General features: G+C 42.5%; 2 protein-coding genes and 1 long non-coding RNA gene across 3 annotated transcripts in view; all 3 read left to right on the forward strand.

Moving 5' to 3' along the window:
• LOC307035612 (NLR family CARD domain-containing protein 3-like) overlaps positions 1-20,688 on the forward strand; it is a 110,259-nt gene that overhangs the window by 84,226 nt on the left and 5,345 nt on the right. The window contains exon 7 of the mRNA XM_079675175.1: positions 19,602-19,775. Within this exon, the coding sequence (XP_079531301.1) occupies positions 19,602-19,775 (174 nt within the window). The remainder of the gene's footprint in view (positions 1-19,601; positions 19,776-20,688) is intronic.
• On the forward strand, positions 263-1,260 carry LOC307035690. The gene is made up of 2 exons (XR_013807155.1): positions 263-829; positions 927-1,260. It is a non-coding gene; the product is annotated as an uncharacterized lncRNA (long non-coding RNA).
• Positions 5,624-15,734, forward strand: LOC307037180 (uncharacterized protein; the record flags this gene model as incomplete). Its single annotated transcript, XM_079677959.1, has 3 exons — positions 5,624-5,697; positions 7,595-7,845; positions 15,160-15,734. The coding sequence occupies 3 exons, from the start codon at positions 5,624-5,626 to the stop codon at positions 15,231-15,233; spliced, it is 399 nt and encodes a 132-aa protein (XP_079534085.1). The 3' UTR covers positions 15,234-15,734.

A 20,688-nucleotide genomic window follows, 5' to 3' on the forward strand; every position in this document is an offset into this window, starting at 1 on the left:
AGTTAAAAAGAGCCTCATGGAGGAGTGGGGCATAGCTGCAAAGGTCAGGTGTCTTGTCACTGATGCAGCAGCAAACATGATTTCATGTGCTCGGATGCTGCAAATACGCCATACCATTTGTATAGCCCATACCATGAATTTAATGGTGAGGAAATCATGTGATCAGGTCGAAACACTTACAGAAATACGCAACAAAACGTGACAAATAGTGACGTACTTTTTCGCACTACTGCCAAAGAGAAGCTCACTCAAATAGAGCAGCAGCTGGGAACACCGGTCCATAAATTAATCAATGAGGTGCCAACAAGATGGAACAGCACCTACCACATGTTTGAAAGAATGGCTGAGCAGAAGGAGGCAGTCTGGGTGTCACTGGCCTCATTAAAAAGGGACATCACTCCACTGACTACGGAAGACTGTGAAACCATTGAAGAGATGCTCAGGGTGCTTGCTCCTTTTGACCAAGCAACAACTGAACTGTCTGAGGAAAAAAGAGTCTCTGGGTCAAAGGTTATTCCCATGCTGAAAATGGTCCACGTTGAGCTTCACCGTCAAGCATCAACGGTGAGAAAAACAGCTGCTAAACAGCTTGCAGAAAATCTGAGAAAGCGGCTAACAGAATGCATCTCTAGCATGGAATCACTCAGTGTGATGACACTGGCAACACTTTTGGATCCTAGGTTCAAAACAATTGGATTGGTCAGCTCACTGAAGGCAACTGAAGCTGTCAAAAGACTGAAGTTGGAGTGTGCTGACCAAATGAGGAGCCAAGAGCCTGACCCAGCAGAAGAAGGGCCTAGCTCTTCACATGGATCAGAACCCAGTTCAGGTATGAAAACACATTTCTTTCTGTTTATTTGTATATTTCTGTGGCACTTTGTCATGTGATAATATACTTGTGATTATTATTATTATATTTTTTTTAGGGCACAATCTCTGGGAAACATTTGACATGGAGGTTGAGGAGAACAAGAGGACCTCTAATGCCACAGCTGATTCGATACTAGAAGTCCAACGCTACCTGGCAGAAAGCAACTTACCCAGAAAACAAGACCCATTGCAATATTGGAAGAGCAACAAAAGAGCGTATCCACACCTTCATGAACTTGCACTGAAATGTCTCTGCTCACCATGTTCATCTGTGCCGTGTGAGAGAGTATTTTCTAAGGCGGGGGAACTGGTATCAAAGAGGAGAAATCGCCTTGGAGCAAAGACACTACAAAAGCTGTTGCTCCTCAATAAAAATGCATAAACAAATCACTTCTTTTCTCAAGTATTTTATTTCATATGATTGAACAGTTAAGTTAACAAAATTGTGTACATAAGTCACAAATTGTAACTCTGAATTGTAACTCAAATTTGCTAAATTTTACATACCAACTCAGTTTAGCATTTACACAAACAAGGAATTTCTTTACCTGCAATGATTTTCTAACAACTGCAGGGGGCACTATTGGGTGACCGGCGCAGTATCAATACAGTGCCGACACAGTTTGTATAGTGTGTCAATACACTCCTTGAGGTATCATTATCCCATCACTATTTCCACAACAGTAAAGAACATGATCTACCTGTAAGTCATTGATATGATTTATAATGTAATTAATATGATTTACTATCATTAATATACTCAGATATTGTACTTTAGTTAAAGTAGAGGGAATATAAATACAATGTTCTGTAAATGCTCTTATTTTGAAGTGCTTCCTGTTTGCTGTTCAGCTTCACTTCTTGCTCGTCGGTCGTGTCGCACCTTCTTCTTCTTCTTTCTAAAGGTTTGTAACTCTTTGTGACTTTAGAGCTTTTAGAGACAACTCTGATTATCAATCATTGCTCAGAGAATAAGAACAACTCTTAAGTTGAACTTTTAGAGACTCAGAGACAGAGTTTAACTCTCTTCCTGTTACCTGAGATACACCTGGGGGGGGGGGGGACTGAAAAACGGCCGCTCGGTTGGCTGACGTGTGCTTCACTTGGAGGCTGTCTGAAGGTATACACAGATGGACTTGGACATTAACTACGATATTCCGTAATAAGTCTTGCAACAATAGCTGGTTTTAAATGATTTATTCGAGCAACTCGTTTGTCTTGTTGTAGTCCTCGCTGTTCGCGTCCGGATATCGCCATCGTAATCACAACCTCACACACTGGTACTGGATGTGCATCAACGTGTTCCTAAGAAGCCAAATATATCAAAAGATGTATGTAAACGACAGAAGAAAGCGATCGAAATGTGTATTTCAGTCGAAAGCCACGCACCCCACTGAAACGAGTTGATCGGGAAACAAGTTAATCCGGTGTTGCAGTACAAGTTGAGTCATGACAACTGGCGACATTCTATTATTTTCGTCATAGGAATCCGGGGCGTGTACATTGAGGACCCATTGTTGACTTACCAGGAAAGAAACATCGTTTCTCGTTTACGTTCATCTTTTGCTATATCTGCCTTCCTAAGATCACTTTGCTGCACATTCAGTACTCGTATGTGAGGTTGTGGGTGAGAGTCCGATATCGTGACGCTTACAGGGAGGTATCGAACATTACAAAGTAGGTGACTGTGTGGATGCCTGTTCAAAACATTGCAAACTTCAATAAATCATTTAAATTATATATTTGTGTCCGACTTTCATTTGTTCATCGTTCTTAATGTGATGTATAGTAGCTTTGATAGCTGTCCATACCTTCAGACAGCCTAAAAGTAAAACACAAGTTGTTTATTCACAGCCCGAACGCTCATCGAGATGACTGGATCAGTCATGACAACTTGTGATCAGCTCCGATTAAATTGTGATATCAATTCTGTAGCTAACCTCCAGGGAGCACGTTTATTTTATGAAATACCTGTATCCCTCTCATCACAACAAGACTCTACACTGAGCAGGAAAAACAATTACATACATGAAAATAACCTTGATGCATGGGAATGAAACACACAAACTAACAGATAAATCATCAGAAGAAGGCAGAGAGGAAGTAAATAACAACAGGAACACGGAAGGCAGACAGAATTGCTTAGACACGGGTGTCACATGAAATTTAAATGTTCTGGAAAGTTCCTTATACAGCTTTAGCCTTTTTTATCTCATGAAGTCCCAAAGTGACACACACTGAACAGTCTGGGTCATGGTCCTTGACATTTGCTTTTGTCTTCCCATAACAACATGTCCAAGATGTCCATGTGTCAGGCTAAAACATGTGACAGAACTAGCTAGATTTGGAAAGGTTTTTTGTTGCTAAAGTTAATATTCAAGCCATTTAAGAATAAAAATGCTTACATGACATGTCATTTGTTAAACTTTAAGCTGTCTTCGGCTCTTTTCTGCTGGAACAAATGTAAATGTCCCCCCTGTGGGACGAATAAAGGTATTCTGATTCTGATTACATTTAACCTGTTGTGGAAACATTTCTTGATGAAATTGATATGAAACAAATGCCATAAATATTGCTGTGACACATGGTGTCACATCGGGACTTTAACCCTAAACATTCACAGTAAACCCGGAGTGACATATATGCACAATTAGAAATATGATTATGGTCTGGTCAGTTAATTTAGCTGATTCAATTATATTTAGTTAACATATGCTTTATTCTTCAATTCATAGCATGTTCAAACAAATGCAAACCAAAACATCATCCTTGTGAATTAAGTTATAAATAAGAGTTACTTTACCATTAAAGCCCAGATATTTGACACTAGGGAGGTTACTTGTCAGAAATGTGTCTATTTAGTCTAAATGACGTTCCCCTTAATTTCCCCAAAAGTAGAAATGGGTCGGGGTTCTTATGGGTTAAACGTATAGGCTTAAAGGCATAATAGAACTACCGTATTCAACTTGTGCCCCGCTGGACTTACTTTTCTGTGGTTTACCGTTACTGTGACATATCAGTATAGCCACGGAAGATAGTTTGTGTGTTTAATTCCCATGCATCAAGGTTATTTTCATGTATGTCATTGTTTTTCCTGCTCAGTGTAGAGTCTTGTTGTGATGAGAGGGATACAGGTATTTCATAAAATAAACGTGCTCCCTGGAGGTTAGCTACAGAATTGATATCACAATTTAATCGGAGCTGATCACAAGTTGTCAGGACTGATCTAGTCATCTCGATGAGCGTTCGGGCTGTGAATAAACAACTTGTGTTTTACTTTTAGGCTGTGTGAAGGTATGGACAGCTATCAAAGCTACTATACATCACATTAAGAACGATGAACAAATGAAAGTCGGAAACAAATATATAATTTAAATGATTACTGAAGTTTGCAATGTTTTGAACAGGCATCCACACAGTCGCCTACTTTGTAATGTTCGATACCTCCCTGTAAGCGTCACGATATCGGACTCTCACCCACAACCTCAAATACGAGTACTGAATGTGCAGCAAAGTGATCTTAGGAAGGCAGATATAGCAAAAGATGAACGTAAACGACAAACGATGTTTCTTTCCTGGTAAGTCAACAATGGGTCCTCAATGTACACGCCCCGGATTCCTATGACGAAAATAATAGAATGTCGCCAGTTGTCATGACTCAACTTATACTGTAACACCGGAACACCGGCCGTTCTGTGATTTTCCAGAACACACAGATACTACCGGCTATTATCAATCATTAGGTAATAACTCAGAGACCCTCTCTCTTTATTTGTGTGTGTGTGTGTGTGTGTGTGTGTGTGTGTGTGTGTGTGTGTGTGTGTGTGTGTGTGTGTGTGTGTGTGTGTGTGTGTGTGTGTGTGTGTGTGTGTGTGTGTGTGTGTGTGTGTGTGTGTGTGTGTGTGTGTGTGTGTGTGTGTGTGTGTGTGTGTGTGTGTGTGTGTGTGTGTGTGTGTGTGTGTGTGTGTGTGTGTGTGTGTGTGTTCCTCGTCACATGACTAGCGAAGTATTTAAAGATAAACATCACAAAAAAGGTACAAATGTGGAAATATAAAGAAGAATACGTTAATAATAATACAAATCATTTTTTGAATACTAAAATAATAAATGTGGAAATGTAAACATTTAATTTGTAATTAAAGGAAACAACACTAATGTTCCTCCCTCAGCCACCAGGGGGCGATACATCCCACAGCCTCACTCACAGGTGAACTGATTAATCAAATAAATCAAAAAACAAATAATTTTAAAAATGCAAAAATAAAACATTAAAAGCCAAAGTAAACAGAGATAAGAGTTGAAGAGAAGGACATTGAAGATGTTTGAATTCAATAAAAACAATTACAATCCTATAAGAAAATATATGAAGCTGAATAAAAAAAAAATAAGAACATTTAAAAAATACAATAAAAGGTCAAATGGTATTTACATAATATCTGTTGGAGTATAAAGCTCAGGGTTCACACGTTCATTGAAAACTTGGAAAAGTCATGGAAATTCAAAATGCAAATTCCAGGCCCTGGAAAAGTTATCGAAAACAATATTTTTCCCAAAGTTTTGGAAAAGTCATTGAAATGTAACTAAAGTTGCGTCAAATATAATTTACATTTGATCTAATCGCTGAAATAATCTGCGGTCGCGAGCTGTTATGTGCCATCATGACGCGCATGGTGTTATTTTTTTATATATGAAGCGAGAGCTGTGTGCTCGAGTCTTCCTGCCTGTCGGGCCGGCTGAACTCTGCTGCTCCGGGATGAGGGCCAGCTACATTATCTACGGTGCGTTTGTTATCTGTGCGGAGTCACTGTGGCACAGACTGCACCGCTGGTAAACAGCTGTTAGGAATACTCTGTTACAGTAAAAGTCCTGCATTCAAAATGTTCCTCAAGTGAAAGTAGAAAAGTATTCTCATCAAAATATAGTGAAAGACAGTGAAAGTAGTCATTTTGCAGGTTGGTCCATTTCAGAATAATATATATGATATGTTTTATAATGATTGATCATGAAAGTGTTCTCAAAGCTGCTAAAGGTGCAGCTAGTTTGAATGACTTTGTATACTGCAGGGTAGCTGGTGGATTTACTCCAGGTGGAACTAAAGTCTGATTTAACACTTGATTATATTTCACATCATTCATCCACATCTGAGAAGTAACTAAAGGTATTAAATACATGGAGTGGAGTAGAAGTATCCATGTACCTCTGAACTGTAGAGGGGTAGAAGAACAAAGTAGCAAAACATTGAAATACTTAAATAAAGTACAAGTATCTCAAAATTGTGCCCAAGTATAGTACTTGTTGAGTTTATGAACTTAGTTACTTTACACCATGTGGCTATAAAGATAGAAAGACTAAGCCTTGCACAGAGGCATGAAAATACATTTTCAAAATACTCAACAGTGCTGCCAAAATTATAAACTGACTGCTACACAATTAAAATAAATGCTTTAATATATTTCTATTAGATGTGACTCTTTGGCGTGTCTGTTATTGTTAACACTGCTGCTTTAGTTGTTCTGCTGAAATCCTCTGATATTCTGTGGGGTGGGGGGGTCGGGGGCTCGGATCCTTGTCACCTTTTTCATACCTGATGAGTTTGCATCCCTGACTACTTTGCTTCAGCGTGTAGAAGCTAGTAAGCCTACTATTTGATTTGTTTTAGATAGGCACAACATGTTTCATATGCAGACCTTATTTTCCTCTTCCATGTTCAAATAAACCATTTTCAGTGGTAATTTGTTTTTGGTCATGGAAAATGAGGTAAAGGTCATGGAGAAGTCATGGAGAAGTCATGGAGAAGTCATGGAGAAGTCATGGAGAAGTCATTGAGAGGTCATTGAGAAGTCATTGAGAAGTCATGGAGAAGTCATGGAGAGGTCATTGAGAAGTCATTGAGAAGTCATGGAGAAGTCATGGAGAAGTCATTGAGAAGTCATTGAGAAGTCATGGAGAAGTCATGGAGAAGTCATGGAGAGGTCATTGAGAAGTCATTGAGAAGTCATGGAGAAGTCATGGAGAGGTCATTGAGAAGTCATTGAGAAGTCATGGAGAAGTCATTGAGAAGTCATGGAGAAGTCATGGAGAAGTCATGGAGAAGTCATGGAGAAGTCATTGAGAAGTCATGGAGAAGTCATGGAGAAGTCATTGGTGAAAAAGTGTATGAACCCTGAAAGATGAGTAAATACAATATAATAATTCATGTATAAATACAACAGGTACAAAATAAAAATATGAACATGAACATTTAAACAGTATTAATTAAAGAAAACAATACGTGAAAATACAAAGAGGAATAAATGAAAGGGAATGTAAAAAATAATACAATTAATAAATATAGTCAACAGGAGTGGTGATAAAAAGAGCTCACAATAAATGAAACAGTTGAAGAATATAAATACTATATAAATAATAAGAAAATGAAAATGATACATAGACAAATAATAACTATATAAATATAAAAGTGAATAAATGGATTGATAAATAGGAATCAATAAAACACTCTCTATGGCATGACTTTTTATTTTGGGAGGAAAAAAATGTTTCACCATGTGTTTTAGAAGCTTAGGGGTCCCTGATTATTATATACATTATAAAATGTGACCCCCCCCCCCACACCATCAGGGCAACACTGTGCTACGAGGGTATTGAAACACCAAGGATTTCAGAAGAAATAGAAAAAACGTGTGTGGGTGTCCTTTATACAGTCTATGTTGTGAATTTATTCCAGGTGTGACCTAGACCTGAACCTGGACCTGAACCTGAACCTGGACCTGGACCTGGACCTGGACCTGAACCTGAACCTGGACCTGGACCTGAACCTGAACCTGGACCTGGACCTGGACCTAGACCTGGACCTGGACCTGAACCTGGACCTGGACCTGAAGCTGGACCTGGACCTGGACCTGGACCTGGACCTGAGTCCCGTTGTGTTTCCTCAAAGAGTGACCGCTCAATGGAGCCTCAATCTGCTGATGGGGGGTAAGAATTTCAAACGGACTGAAAGCCATTTGAGTCAGTTGTTGTCTGTGTTGAAGCTTCTGTGTAACCTTCAGGAAATCCTGGTTATTAGCGACGTCGGTGGGCGTTAAGTGAACTGCAGTTAGCATCCTGGACATGAACTCAGTGACGTTCTCCACTAAAGCAGGGGTCTGCAACCTTTTTGACCAAAAGAGCCATTTTGCTCCTTTTTCCAAAAAATGTTTTTGTCTGGAGCCGCAAAACATATTTCATAGCTTGATAGCTAATAAAGTTGTATTTATTGTTATAGCAGACAAAAACTACAGTTTTTTTGCATTTATTAGGCTTTTTATTACATTATATAAAACTGTTAACCTCTAATAAGAAACAAAGAACTCCTATAAGGAAAATAAAAAATAATACACAGGCCTACTTTAAAATAAATTAAACACAGCACTTGGGGAGTCCTCTGCACATTTGAAGGAAACAAATATATTATTAAAATGGGCCCACTTTGAAATAAATAAAACAGATAGCTGCATCCTAAAAAGAGTTAAAGGTAGGGTTGATAAGAATGGAGAAACCAGCTCGAGTGCGCTAGAATTTGAAAATACACAACCGGAAAAAATAGGCCTCTTCCTTCAGACTTTCTCACAGAGCCCCTCCTCCAACACATACGAACGCACACATGACCAATGAGGGCACGAGATAAGTTTGTGCACAGATGGAAGGCTGACAGGCAGGTAGGCCATCCAGTTACTTGAGGTTGAGGTTATTCACCCGCAGGAAAAGGTGCTCGCGCGGGACCGTAGCAGGATGTGACGCATATTTGAGTTGACCTAATTAAAACCGTTTTATTTTTTATTTATGTGTCACAGTATCACCTCAAAACACAAGATACGAAACATTTTCAACCATCCAACAAAATATAAATAGTCCTACAAATACTTTTATTTTATTTCCTTCTTATTTTTGTCTAAGCTCAAGGGAGCCAGAGCAGAGGGCTTAAAGGGCCGCGGGTTGCCGACCCCTGGGTTAAGGGAACTGCAGTTAGCATCCTGGACATGAACTCAGTGACGTTCTCCACTAAAGAGATGTGTTTACGTTAGCTTCACACTGCTGGCTGTAGAGCAGCTGAAGAGACGCGAGGCACTTTGGAGATAAACTTCACGTCTTTAGGATTTACTCTGAACATCTTCCAGAGTCCTTCACATAGAGAGCAGTCCACCGGCTGATAGAGGAGACTCAGAGAGTCTGGAAGGTTCATCTGTTGGGAAACACAGAGCGATTTATAACATTACATTGAAAAGAGTGACTTTAGATTTAACACATTTTCATCAGTTTTTCTCCAGCGGTTCAATGTATGGGCGGTGGTAGCAAAGTCCGTAGGGACTTGGCTTGGGAACCAGAGAGTCACCGGTTCAAGACCCCAGAAGACCAAGTGCTACCCAGGTGTCCCTGAGCAAGGCAGCGTTCCCTACACTGCTCCCCGGGCCCGTACATATGGCAGCCCACTGCTCCTAACACTAGGATGGATCAAATGCAGAATGTACATTTCCCCTCTGTGGGACGATGAAGAGCTCCTTCTTCTTCTCTTGATGCCTCTGTTTCTGTTTCAGGGTCCAGCAGCAGAGACCGGACTCTCCCAGCTGTCTGTCCCTAAAGAGCGACCGGTCGAAGGACGACGTCATGGACTTCAAAGGACGACCTCCATCTGCTGATCAGAAGTAAGCTGTAACTCACAGTAAGAGTCCTGTTGTTATGATAGAAGCAGACTTGATTACTGCAACAGAGTTTTTACAGACAACTAAAGCTCATCCAGAATACTGCCGCCCGAGACTTCTTACTTTCCTCTAATATTCATGTCACCATCAGATGGCTTAAACAACATTAACATTTCACACAACCTCACTAAAGTGGATCAAATATAATTTTACAGATAGCAGTACATGTCTCAGTTTTTAATTTCCATTACGATCTGTTCACACATTAGCAACACAGAGCGGTTTATACCATTACATTATTAAATATAGTGACTTTAGATTTAACATATTTTCATCAGTTTTCTCCAGCGTGCCAATGTCTGCATCTGTTTCTGTTTCAGGGTCCAGCAGCAGAGACCAGACTCTCCCAGCTGTCTGTCCTTCAAGAGCGACCGGTCGAAGGTCGACTTCATAAACTTTAAAGGAAGACCTCCATCTGCTGATCAGAAGTAAGCTGTGACTCATAGTAACGAGTAGCTCAACGTTTCTGCCCATTCACTTTGAATGGGGTGACGTCACGCTTCGCCGAACTGCATTGTGGGAGCGAAGCGTAACTTTGCTTGCGTTGCTTGCTGCAAAAGTTGAGCAATGTTCAACTTTTGAAGCTTCGGCGGAAGCGTCAGCCAATCGAATCATCTGCCAGTACAAACTCTAGCCAATCAAACCGCGTCCTTTTGTGTCCGGGGCGGGAGATTCATGTGATTGGTTGTTGGTCGAGTTTCAGCCCCCCCCCCCCCACCGGCAAGCTTCAACGCACGCCGCTGTGTGGACGGGCCATAAGAGTCCGGTTATCATAGAATAAAACCAGTTTGTATAAAGTCTCATCCGACCCCTTCTCTTGTCCAAAGTTGTAGTGACCACGATATCCATTAGTTTTGTGTCCTTTGTTTGTGATTCACTCGTGGGGCTGACCGACGAATAGACGCTTGTAGTTTGAGAGAAACAATATAAATGTCCAGATGCGATTGAAAAGTAAGATAGTTTATTCCAAAAGAGGCAAAAATAAATAAACGTTTTTAAACAAACTATTTGTCCTATAAACTGATATTTCAATGTTAAAGGCAGAAGAACCAAGCTGTGACGCTCCCAACCAGCAAGGTCTAAGAACTGTTTGCTCCAGTCAGCCACACCAGTAGGCTGCAGCACCTCTCCTTTTATGCTGCAGCCCCTCCACCTGCAGAGTAATCTCAGGAAATGGCTCCCACATAACCGGCCTCTAATTGTATTTTGGAGTACCACAAAAACAATGATCAAATATACAAAAAGGAGCCTATACAGTCAGGATTTCTATTCATTTCATGAATCCAGTCATCTATCAATATGAGTTGTGTGGTGTTACTCATCCTGTCTACATGATATCATCGTGCCATCAGCGGAAGAAGACTCTTTGCTGCCGTCACTCTTCACATTCTAACAGCAGACAGATCTTGGTGATTGGCCTCTCCAGCACACTGGTCTGTGTTTTGACAGCTCGAACCAGTCCTTTAGTGTCTGCCATAGCTTCTAGCACTCTTCCCAGGATCCACGAGCCACGGGGAGCAGTAGGTTCAACTACCATACATCTCCAGGTTTAAAGCTTCTCTTCTCCTTGCACCATTTCTGTCTTTCTTGCATGAGGGGTAAGTATTCCCGGCACCAGCGTTTCCAGAATAAGTCTGCCATGTTTGCACCTGTTTCCATCGGCGTCTTATGTACAGGTCCTTCTTGTCAAAAACTCCAGGGGGCAGAATTGGCTTGGTTTTTAAAAGCAAGATGTGATTTGGGGTTAGAGGCTCCAGGTCTTGAGGGTCATTTGAGACTGTTGTGATTGGTCGACTGTTCAAAATGGCCTCTACCTCACATAAAAGGGTTTGTAGCCCTTCTTCATCCAAAGTCTGCTGCTTCAAAACAGAATAGAGAACCTGCCTCACCAACCCATTCTCACAAAAAAACGTGTAATGACTACGTTGGTCCACAACGTAGGACGTAGTATTTATACAAAAACGCCTCTGAAATGGTAAGATCCCTACGTTTTTTTTCACCATTCATTCCAATGGCTGGCGTCTATGTCACGTGATCTTCACATTTCTCCCTGCAGAAAAAAAAAACATGGCCGAGATTCGTTCTATTCTCGGTGGAAAATGCCTATTTTAAGGTTAGTTTGGGCATTAAAATGCGTTTTGATGTCATTTGATGCGAGAAATATGAGTTGTTATTTCAGATGATGTGTGCAGTGGATGCACATGATCTTTAGTTTGCTAGTTATTACGAAGATTACTTCAGGAAACTGTGTCCATACAACGTTTTCATTGTTACCAAGGTGGTTGCTAGGGACGCTGCTATCGATATTATTTCTGTTATGTTGTGTAACTGTTTAATTGTGTTATCTTTATTGCTACCCCCTTCCCCGTCAATGTATAGTGTTGGTCCACAGCGCAAACGTATTAGTTTAACAAAATCTGCATCTAAAATTGTGGCATAGATACGTTTTTTTTTTCTTTTTCTGCCTTCTCAAGATCTTCCAGAGTAATGGTCTGTCCACCCGGTGTGGCCTTCATGTTTTCTATTTTCTGCTCAACATTGCTTTTGTTTTGAGCATCGGTGTTGGAGTCCTTTAAAGTGGAAATAAGCTCTTTTCTCCTTTGAACGAGCCGCTTCAAGCCTTCTTTGAACTTCAGGACCCATGCTACTGCAGCTTTCACTTTTCTCCAGCTGCAGAAATGCATGAGTAGCTTGCCTGTAGGATTTTCTGTGACTATAACTGTGTTGACTATAGCATTTCTTTTGACCTCTAAATCATCACAGGAGAGAGGGATGGATTCCAGGGGAAACAGCGGCCAGTCCTTTTCTGACTTCCAGAGCATTTCTGGGCCATGGATCCATGTTCTGTTCTCCATAAATGTGTCGGCCTTTTGTCCTCTAGAGGCGACATCAGCAGGATGGATCTTTGTGTTCACGTAGTGCCATTGGGTTATCTCTGTGGACTCCCTGATGATGGAGATCCTGTTTGCAACAGATGTGTGAAACCTTGTGTGTTGGTTCACGATGTATTTGAGCACAGATTGGCTATCAGTCCATAACATAGAGCTTTCCAACTGTAGTTGCAACTCTGCTCTGAGTAATGTGTCCACTCTTGTAGCCAGCACTGCAGCAGCAAGCTCCATCCTGGGGATTGTGATCTTCTTGAGAGGAGCTACTCTTGCCTTTCCCATCATGAATGCCACGTGAATGTTGTTATTGTGGTTCACCAGTCTCAAGTAGCTCACTGTGCCGTACCCCTGCTCACTTGCATCCCAGAAATGGTGTAGTTGTGCTTGGATCTGTTGGCCAAAGTCTTTGGGCTTGATGCACCTTTTTACCTTGAAGTCAGTCATCTTCTGAAGATCTACCTTCCATGTAACCCACTGCTTAGAAAGCTTCTCAGGTATGTTCTCATCCTAACCGTAGCTAGTTCTACACAGCTCTTGTAATAGCAACTTGGCAGGCAGAGTGAAGGGTGCAAGGAACCCAAGAGGATCATAGATGGAGCTCACCATGGATGATATTCCTCTCCTTGTGTGTGGTTGTGGCTTGATGCTGACATTGAATGTAAAATGGTCCTCTTCCACACACCATTGCACTCCAAGTGTTCTCTCAAAAATACCAGCTCACTAAATCACAACCGCTTAAACCAACTACAAACTACTACCGCAGATTGGGCAGAGAACAAGTCTGAGAAAGTTAAATCCCCCATGTGACGTAATATGACGCGTTTGACGTATGACGTTAAAAAAAGCAATTTTTAGTAGCAGAGCTCAAAACGGCTCCTTTTCCTCTGAATTCCTTATGTCTTGTAAAACATATCAAATCCTGCATTAACATTTTTAATTGTAATTTTCAGGCAAGGTTAAGCATAAATGTAGTAAAAAAAAACCTGCAAGTTGCTCTTTAACAACCTATCAATGTGTCATACCCACTTAACGGGAAGAAACTCAGCTAACTAACGATACAAACCATTTTTACCGTAACAAAACACAAGTCTCACAAGAAGTGTCTAAATGAGCCCTGAACGAAAGAATGCTAACGCACTTAGCAAAGAACTCACGGTAGAAAAAACATATACTTATCGGATCTGCACAAACAAGACATTAGCTAGCAAGCTGAGATTCCACAGATTCTAGGGGTATAAGTATCATCACTGAGCGATCAAAACTCGCGGCATGGGAAGCGAACCCAGACAACACACAACGTAGCTTTACGGAGCAAAATCGGGAAATATGTCTTACCTTTTGCTGTTTCTGATCAATAGTTGTGTTCAATGGCATTAAAACGATAAAAACGCTGCTGCAGGTTAATCCAATGTGTCTGTGTCACTTTGAAATGATTACGGATAATCCATCTTCATATGTATGTCAATAACGGAGATTTAATATACTGTATAGCTGCTACGAGAGTGTATGACAGCTTCCTGTTTTGGGCATTCTGGCTACGCATCACTCTATTCACCAATGGTAATCTTTAGATGGATTTTAGGAACTTCCCTCTCGATTCTATTGGCTCTAACGGTTAAAAAGAGGTGTCAATCATCAAAATCAACCGAGGGGGGCCAGAGATATGGAAAATGCACCCAAATGACCCCAGAAGTGTTTTTTTTTCTAAACCTCTCTAAAAAGGTCAAATGTCACTTGTTTTCTATCAATCTTGATACAGGGTACTTATTATATGTTATAGTTTGGATTCCTAAAGCTTTTAGTCTACTATCCCATCATTCAAGGGTGTTTTTCACTGTAAGTAATGGTTTATTTTTGGACGGACACAATAATTTACATGTTTTTACTATGTTCAATCTGAAATTACTTTACAATAAAAACATCTATATTGATTCTGACTCTTCTACATCCAACTCACAGGTTTATCATTACTTTGAGAAAAAAGATGATTAATTTACTCCTTTTAGAAGATATGGTCATTTGTTCTGGGAATGTCATTTTCGAGCCTGAGACCTGAAAGCAGGCTCAGGGGTTAACAGGTTAAGTGAACTGCAGTTAGCATCCTGGACATGAACTCAGTGACGTTCTCCACTAAAGAGATGTGTTTACGTTAGCTTCACACTGCTGGCTGTAGGGCAGCTGAAGAGACGCGAGGCACTTTGTAGATAAACTTCACGTCTTTAGGATTTACTCTGAACATCTTCCAGAGTCCTTCACATAGAGAGCAGTCCACCGGCTGATAGAGGAGACTCAGAGAGTCTGGAAGGTTCATCTGTTGGGAAACACAGAGCGATTTATACCATTACATTGAAAAGAGTGACTTTAGATTTAACATATTTTCATCAGTTTTTCTCCAGCGGTTCAACGTATGGGCGGTGGTGGCAAAGTCCGTAGGGACTTGGCTTGGGAACCAGAGAGTCACCGGTTCAAGACCCCAGAAGACCAAGTGCTACCCAGGTGTCCCTGAGCAAGGCAGCGTTCCCTACACTGCTCCCCGGGCCCGCACATATGGCAGCCCACTGCTCCTAACACTAGGATGGATCAAATGCAGAATGTACATTTCCCCTCTGTGGGACGATGAAGAGCTCCTTCTTCTTCTCTTGATGCATCTGTTTCTGTTTCAGGGTCCAGCAGCAGAGACCAGACTCTCCCAGCTGTCTGTCCCTCAAGAGCGACCGGTCGAAGGGAGCCATCATGAACTTTAAAGGACGACCTCCATCTGCTGATCAGAAGTAAGCTGTAACTCACAGTAAGAGTCCTGTTGTTATGATAGAAGCAGACTTGATTACTGCAACAGAGTTTTTACAGACAACTAAAGCTCATCCAGAATACTGCCGCCCGAGACTTCTTACTTTCCTCTAATATTCATGTCACCATCAGATGGCTTAAACAACATTAACATTTCACACAACCTCACTAAAGTGGATCAAATATCGTTTTACAGATAGCAGTACATGTCTCAGTTTTTAATTTCCATTACGATCTGTTCACACATTAGCAACACAGAGCGATTTATACCATTACATTATTAAATATAGTGACTTTAGATTTAACATATTTTCATTAGTTTTCTCCAGCGTGCCAATGTCTGCATCTGTTTCTGTTTCAGGGTCCAGCAGCAGAGACCAGACTCTCCCAGCTGTCTGTCCTTCAAGAGCGACCGGTCGAAGGATGACATCATAAACTTTAAAGGAAGACCTCCATCTGCTGATCAGAAGTAAGCTGTAACTCATAGTAACGAGTAGCTCAACGCTTCTGCCCATTCACTTTGAATGGGGTGACGTCACGCTTCGCCGAACTGCATTGTGGGAGCGAAACGTAGCTTTGCTCGCGTTGCTCGCGTTGCTCGCGTTGCTTGCGTTGCTTGCGTTGCTTGCTGCAAAAGTTGAGCAATATTCAACTTTTGAAGCTTCGGCGGAAGCGTCAGCCAATTGAATCATCTGCCAGTACAAGCTCTAGCCAATCAAACCGCGTGCTTTTGTGTCCGGGGCGGGAGATTCATGTGATTGGTTGTTAGTCGAGTTTCAGCCCCCCGCCGGCAAGCTTCAACGCACGCCGCTGTGTGGACGGGCCGTAAGAGTCCGGTTATGATAGAATAAAACCAGTTTGTATAAAGTCTCATCCGACCCCTTCTCTTGTCCAAAGTTGTAGTGACCACGATATCCATTAGTTTTGTGTCCTTTGTTTGTGATTCACTCGTGGGGCTGACCGACGAATAGACGCTTGTAGTTCGAGAGAAAAAATATAAATGTCTAGATGCGATTGAAAAGATAGTTTATTCCAAAAAAGGCAAAAATAAATAAACGTTTTTAAACAAACTATTTGTCATATAAACTGATATTTCAATGTTAAAGGCAGAAGAACCAAGCTGTGACGCTCCCAACCAGCAAGGTCTAAGAACTGTTTACTCCAGTCAGCCAGTAGGCTGCAGCACCTCTCCTTTTATGCTGCAGCCCCTCCACCTGCAGAGTAACACACTCAAATTAAATAATAAATAATATACACCACAGAATCTCAGGTTATACTCTAAAAAGATAAGATACTATAATCTAAGGAAATGGCTCCTACCAAAGTGTTTAGTTGTGAACGTCCACACTGGGAGGGGCAGTGAAACTCCATCTGAAAACTCAGGCTGTTCAGAAGCTGTTCCACCATCTCTCAAACACTTCTGATGGAGGAGACTGAGCCTTCATCAAAGTCACAACCAGCTCTACTGCCAGGTGAACCCTGACCCCTGCTGTGGTGCTGGAGGTGGAGCTGGGGGGGTAACGGGGGCTGGTGTAAGAACTGTCCCTAGGTCTGTCCTCTTCCTGATGAACAGCTGTTAGCCAGCTGCAGAGTCCAGTCTCTATCCACACAGCCACGTTCCAGGAAGACCAGAATGAAGGATGGACAGAATCCTCTTCAACAGTAGCTGGAAATAAATATTCCTGTAGTGCAAAGTTCCCGCTGACGCACAGGACCACCAGCCTGTTTCCCTGTCCTCCTTTACCCTGAGTGTGTCTCTGTGTGGACAGACATCATGTGAGCTAATGCTTCATGGTTCCTCCACAGAGGGGACCAGGAGAGCTGGGAGGTTCCCGGTGGTCAGTCTGCCCAGCAGCATCAGACACAGCTGGACTCCATATTCACGGTGAGTACATGTACTCCAGATACTTGACCTCTCTTCTGTTCACAGTCATCTCCATGCTGCACTTTCAGAGAGTCAGTCTGTCCGGATCTGATGTTTGGATCCATGGTTTATAGTTTGTGTCCTTCATGTGATGTTCCAGCTGCTGGAGGACCACATCGTCACCTTTGTGAAGAGCGAGCTGAAGAAGTTCCAGAAGGCTCTGAGTTCAAATTACCCAGAAGGCTTAGAGAGTCAGAGTGAGGATGAGGAGGTGTTGGAGGATGAGGATGAAGAGCAGAGGAGGAGCAGAGAGGCATTCCTGAACATCACACTGCACTTCCTGAGGAGCATGAAGCAGGAGAAGCTGGCTGACCGTCTGCAGAGCAGTAAGAGGGTTTCTATAGAGAGTTAACACTCTGGATAAATGTCTCCTCTGCTGATGTCTCAAGAGACCAACATATATCCATACTTCATTCAGAGAACCAGAGTTACAGTGTGACCTCATGATCTTTTGTTGTGTGTTCTTTCAGGAACTCGTGCTGGAGTCTGTCAGCGTAAACTTAAGTCCACCCTGAAGGAGAGGTTCCAGTGTGTGTTTGAGGGCATTGCTAAAGCAGGAAACCCAACCCTTCTGAACCAGATCTACACAGAGCTCTACATCACAGAGGGGGGGTCTGCAGAGGTCAATGATGAACATGAGGTCAGACAGATTGAAACAGCATCCAGGAAACCAGACAGACCAGAAACAACCATCAGACAAGAAGACCTCTTTAAAGCCTCACCTGGAAGAGATGCACCAATCAGAGCAGTGCTGACAAAGGGCGTGGCTGGCATTGGGAAAACAGTTTTAACACAGAAGCTCACTCTGGACTGGGCTGAAGGCAAAGCCAACCAGGACATCCAGTTCATATTTCCATTCACCTTCAGAGAGCTGAATGTGGTGAGAGAGAACAAGTACAGCTTGGTGGAACTTGTTCATCACTTCTTCTCTGAAACCAGAGACGCAGGAATCTGCAGGTTTGATCAGTTCCCGGTTGTGTTCATCTTTGACGGTCTGGATGAGAGTCGACTTCCTCTGGACTTCCTCAACACTGAGATCCTGACTGATGTCACAGAGTCCACCTCAGTGGATGTGCTGCTGACAAACCTCATCAGGGGGAAGCTGCTTCCCTCTGCTCGCCTCTGGATAACCACACGACCTGCAGCAGCCAATCAGATCCCTCCTGAGTGTGTGGACATGGTGACAGAGGTCCGAGGGTTCACTGACCCACAGAAGGAGGAGTACTTCAGGAAGAGATTCAGAGATCAGGAGCAGGCCGGCACCATCATCTCCCACATCAAGACCTCACGAAGCCTCCACATCATGTGCCACATCCCAGTCTTCTGCTGGATCTCTGCTTCAGTTCTGGAGGAGGTGTTGAAAACCAGAGGGGGGGGAGAGCTGCCCAAGACCCTGACTGAGATGTACATCCACTTCCTGGTGGTTCAGTCCAAAGTGAAGAACATCAAGTATGATGGAGGAGCTGAGACAGATCCACACTGGAGTCCAGAGAGCAGGAAGATGATGGAGGCTCTGGGGAAACTGGCTTTTGAGCAGCTGCAGAAAGGCAACCTGATCTTCTATGAGTCCGACCTGACAGAGTGTGGCATCGATATCAGAGCAGCCTCAGTGTACTCAGGAGTGTTCACACAGGTCTTTAGAGAGGAGAGAGGACTGTACCAGAGGGACAAGGTGTTCTGCTTCGTCCATCTGAGCGTTCAGGAGTTTCTGGCTGCTCTTCATGTCCATCTGACCTTCATCACCTCTGGAGTCAACCTGCTGGTAGAAGAACCAACAACCTCCTGGCTGCTTAAAGTATTCAGACCCAAACCTAAACCCAAACCTAAACCTAAACCCAAACCTAAACTAACAGATCTCTACCAGAGTGCTGTGGACCAGGCCTTACAGAGTCCAAACGGACACCTGGACTTGTTCCTGCGCTTCTTCCTGGGTCTTTCTCTGCAGACCAATCAGAAACTCCTACGAGGCCTGCTGACACAGACAGGAAGTGGCTCAGAGACCAATCAGAAAACAGTCCAGTACATCAAGAAGAAGATGGATGAGGATCTGTCTGCAGAGAGGAGCATCAACCTGTTCCACTGTCTGAATGAACTGAATGATCGTTCTCTAGTGGAGCAGATCCAACAGTCCCTGAGTTCAGGAAGTCTCTCCACAGATAATCTGTCTCCTGCTCAGTGGTCAGCTCTGGTCTTCATCTTACTGTCATCAGGAGAAGATCTGGACGTGTTCGACCTGAAGAGATACTCTGCTTCAGAGGAGGCTCTTCTGAGGCTGCTGCCAGTGGTCAAAGCCTCCAACAAAGCTCTGTGAGTACAGAGATCATTTGATTTAGAGAATCAGTTATTAACACACTGCTGTCTTCTGAATAACTGTTGTCCTCATCGTCTCTTCAGGCTGAGTGGCTGTAACCTGTCAGAGAGAAGCTGTGCAGCTCTGTCCTCAGTCCTCAGCTCCCAGTCCTCTAGTCTGAGAGATCTGGACCTGAGTAACAACGACCTGCAGGATTCAGGAGTGAAGCTGCTGTCTGCTGGACTGGAGAGTCCACACTGTGAACTGAAGACTCTCAGGTCAGAGACCAGAACACTTTGACTCAGCCAACAATCAGCCCTGCTGTGTGGTGTGGGAATACCATCATCAAAAACATCATTCAAGAGAAACACAACACAATATATCAGTCACAATTCACTAAATGGTTCTTGGCACAAACTTCTTTCAAGTTCAAAAACATCCCCCCTTGTGACACACAGAAACAAAACAAAGGGCTGGGCCCCTCACTAGAGGTGAGGTATATTGCCTCATAGATCAATCAAATGTAGGTAAATGAATCTTGATACTTGAATATGCTTTATGAAAAACACAGCCTACAGATGTAGCGATTCATTTCAGAAAGTTTGAAACGCGAGGGCCGTGATTGGTACGTGATCTGCCCTCGCTCAAGGGAAAACCTCCAGCTTGACTTGAGACCGCCCCCGTGATAGATAAATGTAATTATAATGAAGCCAGCTGCAATGGATCATTGATCCACCAGGGGGTGCAGTGGGGTTCCACACTGGAGCTCATGTGAAATAAAGTGAGATACAGTACGCTGGATGTACAGCGGAACTTTGTTAAGATCCATATGTCACGGATATCATACTCTGTGCTAAATAAGACACATGTACTCATTTACAAAACATCAACATGTTGTTATTTAACAAAATAATTTATTATAATATATAAAAACAGAACACCATGCGTGTCATGATGGCACATAACAGCTCACGGCCGCAGATTACTCCGGGTCCCAGCCCCCCCCATACCCCAAAAATATTTGTATTGCAGATCTACATGAATCACACAAACGACTTATTTTGGATTCAAAACGGCGAATTTCGCCGAAAGGTGAAAAGTTTGCATCACTGAACATAGACAGAGCACAACTGAAACATATCATCTGAAACGATGTAACAACATAATACACTTGTGGGGATGCTTGGGATG

This window comes from Notothenia rossii, assembly GCF_949606895.1.
Source record: "Notothenia rossii genome assembly, chromosome: 4".
Taxonomy (NCBI): domain Eukaryota; kingdom Metazoa; phylum Chordata; class Actinopteri; order Perciformes; family Nototheniidae; genus Notothenia; species Notothenia rossii.